The sequence below is a fragment of the Acanthamoeba castellanii genome (genome assembly GCF_000313135.1).
Source record: "Acanthamoeba castellanii str. Neff unplaced genomic scaffold scf7180000084774, whole genome shotgun sequence".
NCBI classification, from domain to species: Eukaryota; Discosea; order Longamoebia; family Acanthamoebidae; genus Acanthamoeba; species Acanthamoeba castellanii.
In genome coordinates this window covers 114,975-122,666 of record NW_004457384.1, presented here as the reverse complement: position 1 = coordinate 122,666, position 7,692 = coordinate 114,975, and the positions used below count along the sequence as shown (strand labels likewise).

The following is a 7,692-nucleotide window of genomic DNA, read 5'->3' as shown; positions in this document are numbered from 1 at the left end:
CGAGGAGGAGGAGGTGGAGTATGATATGGGGCCTGGGTGAATGGTGTGGTCGTCGTACCGTTGCCGGAGAGGTTGACGAGGGCGGTGAGAGCCTTCAGCTCTGCGTTGGGGTTGCCCGAGTTGAGGAGCTTGACGAACGCGGGGAGTGCTCCCGCTTCGTACAAGGCCTGCTGGATCTCGGCTGGAGGAGAAGGAAAAGGAAAATGGATAGCACCAGCCACCACCAGCCGCCACCACGCCACACAGAAGGCCCGTCAGTGCATGGCTGGTGGTGGCTGGTGAGCAAGGAGCAACGACAGAGGCGGGCCACGCGTACGTCCGCCCATGGTCAATGCGGCGAGCGCCCACGCAGAGTTGGTCTGCTTCTCGACGTTGGGCGAGTTGAGGAGGGGCACGATCGAAAATATGCCGCCCGAACTGGCCAGCTCCTTCTGCGCGTCGGCTACACCGAGAGTGAGAGTGAGAGTGAGAGTGAGTGAGGAGAGAGAGAGAGGGATCAGGAAAGCTGCAGTTCAGGTCGGTGCGAGCACTGTGCACCCTGTTCCCGAGATGGGTGCTGGCTTTGGGAGGGGCAAGAGAAAGAGAAAGAGGGAGGAAGCCGCGCGCGGGCGCGTACCATCGAAGGAGGTGTTGACGATGACGGTGAGGGCTCTCTTGACAACGTCGTCGCTGCTCGAGGAGAGGGCCAGCACTACCTTCTCGGTGACTCCCACGCGGCGGAACTCCTGCCTGTTGGTGGCTGCACACATTTGAAGGAGGAGGAGGAGGAGGAGGAGGAGGTCAGAAGAGTTGGCCCACACAGATTGGGATGTGAGAGCGCGATGGGGCGCGACAGGGAAAAGTACGGTCATCGACGCAAAGGTTGGCGATGGCGGTGAGGGCCTTCTCCTGGACGGCTTCGTCGCGCGAGGAGAGCATCTGTACAAGCGATTGGATCGCACCGCGCGTGTTGCGCACCGCGGCCCTGTTCTCGGCTGGCGGCGGCGGCGGGCGAGAAGGGATGCGCACGCACACCAGGGTGTCAGCAACCCACCCACCCCCCCTCCTCCTCTTCCACAAATGTAAACCGTACAGACCTGGGGATGAGTGTCAGTACCGTGGAGGGAAAGGTTGGCGATGGCATGGGCGGCAAGGGCCTGGATCTCCGCGTTGGCCGAGGTGAGCAGCTTGGCGATCGGCGGGATGCCGTCCTTCTGCCGCACAACAATACGATTGGGTTCTGGGTTGCGTGCGTGTGTGGGCGTGGGCGTGGGCATGGGCGTGGGCGTGGGCGTGGGCGTGGGCNNNGGGCGTGGGCGTGGGCGTGGGCGTGGGCGTGGGCGTGGGCGTGGGCGTGGGCGTGGCGTGGGCGTGGGCGTGGGCGTGGGCGTGGGCGTGGGCGTTAGTTCACGAGTCGGGCGACGAGCCACGGGGTCGCATAAAAGTGGGTGGGTGGCTGTGCGCACTACCTTCGAGGCAGAAGTTGATGATGTTGCGGAGGGCGAGCTCCTGGGTGCCCTCGGACGGGGAGGAGAGGCTCAGGATGTCCTTGGTGATGGGCGACGCGTCGTTGTGGAGCGACGAGTTCAGGTTTTGCAGGATGGCGTCCATGCCCGACCCATCGTCTCCCGCAGACGACGACGACCTACCCTGTGCCCTGCAGCATGACGCACATCACCATTGGCGGGCTGGCTAGCGCGAAGCAGCAGCAGCAGGCGCGGTGCGAAGCTCACAAAAATGTGTAAATGGGGGGAGGAGGGGCGCGTTACTGGTGGTGGTGACCGCCGCCGCCGCCGCCGTAGGGGGAGGAGGACTCGAGGGAGTTGAGGGTGGCGTCGAGGAGGGCGTCCACGTCGCCCACCGAGTGGCGGGGCTGCTGCTGGGAGGAGGCGGAGGCGGGGGGCGCCCCGAACGACGAGTTGCGCACGCCGGCGGCCGGGGCCGGGGCACTGGGGCGAGAGGGAGGGGGACCCTGCGCGCCCTCGAGCTCCTTGAGCAGGTCCTCGAGGTCGTCGCCTCCGCTGGCCGGCTTGGGGGCCGCAGCTGCGGCGGGGGCGGGCCTGGGCCTGGGGTCCACGACGACGTCGTCCAGGCCAGCGATCAGGTCCTCCAGCTCCGAGGTGGAGATCTTGGAATGGCCGGCGGGCGTGGCGTAGCCGCTGGGCTGGGCATCGGGCTCCAGGGCCTTGAGGAGATCCTCGAGGCTCTCGTTGGAGGGGGCGGCGATGCCCGTCACCGATCTGCGTCCTCTGTTCTGGCTGCTCATCGACTTGTCTCTCTCTCTCTGTATGTGGTCTTTTTCTTTTTCTTCTGTTTCGAACGTGGGGCCACCACCTTGCTCGGTTGGTTGTCCCGCAGGCTTCTTGAGCCACCCCAAACAGGCCACCGCCTTGCGTGCCTGGCATTCCTTGATGCCACGCAGACTTCCTGCCGACACTGGTCTTGTTTTCGTTTGAACAAACAACAAAAAAAGTACAACCTACACGCCAAGTGACTTCTTCGAGACCTTGTGATGAAGGACCAGAGCGCGGCCCCCAGCAGCGCTCCCCAAGCGAGGGGGGCAGCGCCAGCTCGCGTGTTTGTGGTGGGGGTGGGCATGACACGGTAGGACCACTTTGTCCCGCACCAGACACGCAAGTGCTGCTGCTCACTCCCACTTGGCTACCGGGGGGTACCAACGCAGGTTCATGAAGGCGCAGACCGGGCCGGACTACCCGGAGATGGCTCGGGAGGCCGTGACCGCTGCACTCCGCGATGCTGGCCTGCCCTACACCGCCGTCGAGGCTGTGGTGGCCGGCTACTGCTACGGCGAGCCCACTTGCGGTACCTGCACCCTGCCTCGTCCCACCTCTCAGCCGAGCAACCACCGCGCTTCGTGTGCCCCTGTACAGCGTGTGCCGCAGCGTCGTCGTAGTCCTACTCACACGCATACGCGCGCGGCACATGTGCGGTGCCTGGTGGTGGCTGGTGGTGGCTGGTGGGGTGGTGCGTGGGTGGTGTGGCGCGGGGCCGTGCGACCAGGGCAGAGGGCGGTCTACGAGATGGGCCTGACGGGTGTGCCTGTGGTCAACGTCAACAACAACTGCTCCACGGGCTCCACTGCCCTCTTCGTCGCGCGGTAGGGCCACCTCACCAGCTCCTCCCTTGGAAGGGCCGGCCTTCCCTTCTCATCACCAAACACTCCCTCTGCCCTTCTCTGCTCTGCTCCGCACGTGCCATGCGCGCAAGGAACTTCGTGGCGGGCGGCCTGTACTCGTGCGCGCTCGCCCTGGGCTTCGAGAAGATGGAACGCAATCTCTCGCAAAAGGTACTACTACGGCCCTCCTCTCTCGTTCCACCCGCCTCGCGTCGATTGAGAGCCTCCGGTGCTGAGCCGAGTTTTCCTTCCTGCTGTCGCGCATGTGTTCTCCGATTGGTGGGTGGTGGGGAGTACAACAGTATACGGACTCGGGCTACACGAGTCCCGTGGCGCGCCACTTTGACTACATGTTCGCGTGCGGTTCCAACCGGTACGCCCCCTCCCCCCCACAGCACCCTGTGCCTGGCGTGTGCATGCGCTCCAGGGTGGTGCCAGACTCACCCCAACCGGCCTGGCTGCAGCCAGCAGGTGGGTCGGCTCAATGAAATGACCGGCAACGTCATCAAGATGTTCGGCGGTGCGCTCCACTCGCGCCAAACGCAGCAGCGATGACGGGGCGGTGGCGGCAGCTGCCGGCGGATGGTGGTTGCAAATGAACTGATCGTTCTCCAGACGCGGCACTCGAGCACCAGCGCAAGTACGGGTCCAACGATGCGCACCTCACCACCCTGGCCTACAAGAACCACAAGCACTCCGTCAACAACCCCTACGCCCAACTCCAGAAGGAGATCCCCTTCGCGGTGCGGGCCTGCCTCTCCTTCTTCTTCTTCTTCTTCTTCTTCTTCTTCTCGCGTGTTCATGTGTTCTGCTCCATGCGGCTCGAAGGACCTTCGCTCACACGCCTCACGCAGGTCATCGCGGATGGCTCGCGTAAGCTCTACGGCCCCATCACGCTATTCCAGGTGCGCCACTCCCTCGGCGCCTTGCATCGTTGCTCTGGACACTCCCCTTATGAGCCTCTTCCCTCTCCTCCCATCGAGCGAGCCTGTTGGGGGGGGGGAGGAAGAGGGCCTTGCATGTCTCACCAGCTGCTGCTGCTGCTGCTGCGCAACAAACGCGGTGGCTATATAGGCCTGCGCAACGGCCGACGGTGCGGCGGCCGCGCTCGTGTGCAGCGAAGAGTTCGTTAAGGCGCACGGGCTCGAGAGCCAGGCCGTGGAAATTGTGGCTCAAGCTCTCGTCACCGACGTGCCCTCGTCATTCGACCTCGAGAACAAGAGGTGCGCCACCCCTGCCCAACCATTAGAGTATGCTATGCGCGGGTACGACCGACCTTTGTGTCGTGTGTGTGCCACGCTACGGCGAACAGCTTTGCCAACCTGTGTGGATTCGACCTCACGTCGAGGGGCGCTCAGCAAGTCTTTCGAGACTCGGGTCTGAAGCCGAGCGATGTCGATGTGCTCGAGGTACGCCCAGCCCACAGAGCTGTCGGGCAGTGTGCACAGAGTGGGGGAGGGGGATGTTGGTGAGTCATGACAGCGATAGCGACCATCCAGGTCCATGATTGCTTCTCCGTCAACGAGCTGCTGGTCATGGAAGCCGTGGGCCTGTGCGGAAAGGGCGAGGGCGGCAAGCTCGTCGACTCTGGACGGTGGATTCGCAACGCGGCCGGCGGCGAACTATTCCAGGTACGTACCATGACCAGTCGCAACTCGCGCGTTGCCCCCCCAAACACGAATCCCCGGAGGGTAGTGGATGACGTGACATGGCGCGTGGCTCCGCTTGGCACTGGGCAGGTGGGCGGCAGATGGGTGGTCAACCCGAGCGGCGGTCTTGAGTCCAAGGGCCACCCCATCGGCGCCACGGGCTTGGCCCAGTGCGCCGAGCTCTGCTGGCAGGTACGTACCTCGCCCTTCCCCCATACTATGTATGTGCGTAGTGTACGTATGTATATAGGTATGTGTGGTGCGTAGTGTGTCGTCTCACGCCACGTCTCTACCCCTCCGCACAGCTACGGGGCAAAGCCGACAAGCGGCAGGTGGAGGGAGCCAAGGTGGCCCTCCAGCACAACTTTGGCCTGGGAAGCGCCGCCGTCGTCACCCTCTACCGCGTCTACTCGGCGCAGCCGTCAGAAGCGGCCGCCAAGGCCCGTCTGTGAGCGTGACGAGAGCCGGTGGGCCTCTGTTCCAATATTTTCTGCCGAAGCCCGCCCGCCACGTCAGCAAACGAGAAAATAATATTATTTTCTATCCTGTTTGCGGGGGGGGGGGCAAGACGAAAAAGAAAGCGACAGCCACGAGGGAAGGGGAAGGAGCTGTTGGCGTTGAAACCTTCGGTTGCAGAAATAGATGGCGGAAGGCGAGAGAAAGGGGCGACCCCCTCCTGGGGCGAGCGCCCACCTGCGCAAGGCGCACGCGCGCCAGGGCAGCCTCGACGTGCGCGCCACCACCCTCGCCAGCCCCGCGTGGCTGCCTGCCACGGCCCTCCACCACCACCACAACCAGCAGCAGCAGCAGCAGCAGCTCCCGCGCCGGGTGGAGAAGGACGACCACACGCACGAAGCGGGGGACGCACGAGGCGCAGGTGCCGACAACACAACAGCGTCGCCCGGCGGTGGCTGCACCTCCGCCGCTGACCCTGCCGCGGAGCTGTTGGCGGAGGCGGCCACCGTCCTCGTCGCTCCTGCTCACGCACGGGCGGAAGCGGCAGTGGACGAGCGAACGACCACGGTGGTGGAGGCGGCGGCGGTACAGGAGGAGGCAGGAGGAGGTCAGCCGCCAGTGGCGGCGCAGACGGGTGCGACGCTGACCGGGTCGTGGGAGTGGCTTATGCCCCACTCGGCGCGCGAAAGAGGAGCCCATGGCCCCACGCACGAGCCTGCCGGCGAGGCCGGGGCGGCATCGCGGCGCCAGTGGATCGCGGCGTCGCGGGAGTGGTCCCACACGTTCCCCGCCGCCGCCGCCTCCAGGCCCACCTCGTCCCTCGCGAGTTCCCCCGGCAGCCCACCTACCGCCGCCCTCCAGCAAGGCCGCCTTCGCCCAGCAAGGGAGCACGACGACGACGACGACGAGGATTCGTCGGGGAGTGCCACCACCACCACCTCGGAGGAGGAAGAGGAGGTGGACTCGAGCTCCGACGACGACGACGACGACAGCAGCGGAGACGACCGGGACGACAGCATGAGTGAGGTTCGTACCCTCCGTCGCGCCTGCCTAGGTGTGTTGCGCAATCGGCGGTGGCGGATGCATAGCCTATGGCTGACCGATGCGTGCTCTGCTGTTTTTGGATGGATGGGGTACCCCCATGCACACACACACACACACACACACGACACGCACGACATACACGACACACACACGATACACACGATACACACGACACACGACACCACGCAGGACACGGACGTGGACGACAGCGAGGCCTCGCAGCTGGCCGAAGTGAAGGTGACGTTCTTCTCCATCCCCACGCCCTCCTCCATCTCCCCGACGGCCCGGCCCCTCCATGCGCCCCTCTCGTGCGTTCCGCCCCCCACCCCATCCTCCCCACCATTTTGTGTCATTCCGATGGGCCAATGGCGGGAGCTCACCCGCGGTGAGTGGCTGCTCTGGCGGCGATGCGCGGCACGACGACAGCAGCGAGGTGCTGCCGGTGGGCTCGACGCCGCTCGGGAGCAAGCTGCAGCAGCGGAAGCATCTGCGGGAGCGCTCCCTCTCGCAGCTCTCCCGGTCGTCGGCCGCCGTCACGTCGTCGTCCCACCCGCTGCTGTTCGCCAAGGTGGCCATCTCGCCCTCGTCTCCCTCGCTCCTCGCCCACGCCCTCATACTACCCCAGCCGCCTCCCAGCGACTGGGCGCCCGCCTCCCCCTCCGCCTCGCCATCGAGCGGCGGCCGGCCCAGTGGCGCTCACAATCTCGAGGCCGCTGCTGATGGCGACGTGCCACCCTCATCGCTGACAGCCACGCCGTCCGAACCGGCCAGAGGCAAGGGGGACGCGGCAGCAACGACGGCGGCCCCCAAAGAGCCGCCGGCGAGCCCGGGCAATAGCAAGCGCAGCAGCACCGACATGGGTACATTCATTCATCTTCGTGATTCCCCGATCGCCCACCATGACTGATGCCTAATGGCACTGGGGGGGGGATGGGGACACACGCACACGCGCGTGCTTGTGGGCGCATGCGTGCGTGGTTGGCGTTGGCGTTGTCAGACGGGTGGCCGCCGGAGAAGGAGTTTATGCGGGCGTGTGTGGACCGGCTCTTCGCCGGGGAGTCCCTCGAGCGGGAGGACCTGGAGCGGATGGCCGCCCTCTTCAGCGCCAAGTGGGGCCGGCGCTGCTTCTCCCTCGCCCTCAACCAGGCACGCGCCAAAGAGGAGATCGGTATGCCACCACCAGCCACCACGATCATCCCCTCCCCCCGCGCCTTCCCCTCTTTCGCACGCGCACGTCTGACATCCTCCCCGTCTGGTGTGCAGCCCTGCTCGATGGGCCGTTCTGCGACCTCTGCGCCCTGTTCGAGGCGGCCCTGATAGCCAGCGAGGAGAGCGCCGACTACCGCTGCGCCAAGCACCTCACGCACATGTCCCTCACCTTCTACCGCCTCCGTACGCGAGCCCCGCCCCTCCTCCCCCATTCATCCC

At 65.5% G+C, this 7,692-nt stretch overlaps 3 protein-coding genes across 3 annotated transcripts in view; 2 read left to right on the top strand and 1 right to left on the bottom strand.

Annotated features, from left to right (window-relative positions):
* Positions 1–2,245, bottom strand: part of ACA1_275830 (Armadillo/betacatenin-like repeat domain containing protein) — a gene marked incomplete at both ends in the record, with an annotated part of 2,851 nt that extends 606 nt beyond the window's left edge. The window contains 7 exons of the mRNA XM_004337374.1: positions 59–181; positions 317–442; positions 617–739; positions 846–974; positions 1,097–1,219; positions 1,446–1,636; positions 1,749–2,245. Coding sequence (XP_004337422.1) covers positions 59–181; positions 317–442; positions 617–739; positions 846–974; positions 1,097–1,219; positions 1,446–1,636; positions 1,749–2,245 — 1,312 coding nt within the window. The remainder of the gene's footprint in view (positions 1–58; positions 182–316; positions 443–616; positions 740–845; positions 975–1,096; positions 1,220–1,445; positions 1,637–1,748) is intronic.
* A 421-nt stretch (positions 2,246–2,666) lies between these two features.
* On the top strand, positions 2,667–5,216 carry ACA1_275820 (uncharacterized protein; the record flags this gene model as incomplete). The annotated part of the gene is made up of 11 exons (XM_004337373.1): positions 2,667–2,802; positions 3,001–3,097; positions 3,208–3,286; positions 3,418–3,488; positions 3,580–3,635; positions 3,731–3,858; positions 4,241–4,338; positions 4,428–4,524; positions 4,615–4,746; positions 4,855–4,956; positions 5,070–5,216. The coding sequence occupies 11 exons, from the start codon at positions 2,667–2,669 to the stop codon at positions 5,214–5,216; spliced, it is 1,143 nt and encodes a 380-aa protein (XP_004337421.1).
* A 190-nt stretch (positions 5,217–5,406) lies between these two features.
* The window catches only part of ACA1_275810 (uncharacterized protein), a gene marked incomplete at both ends in the record, with an annotated part of 5,409 nt that continues 3,123 nt past the window's right edge, over positions 5,407–7,692 (top strand). Inside the window, 5 exons of the mRNA XM_004337372.1 lie at positions 5,407–6,246; positions 6,454–6,572; positions 6,691–7,124; positions 7,262–7,432; positions 7,528–7,656. Of these exons, the coding sequence (XP_004337420.1) occupies positions 5,407–6,246; positions 6,454–6,572; positions 6,691–7,124; positions 7,262–7,432; positions 7,528–7,656 (1,693 nt within the window). The remainder of the gene's footprint in view (positions 6,247–6,453; positions 6,573–6,690; positions 7,125–7,261; positions 7,433–7,527; positions 7,657–7,692) is intronic.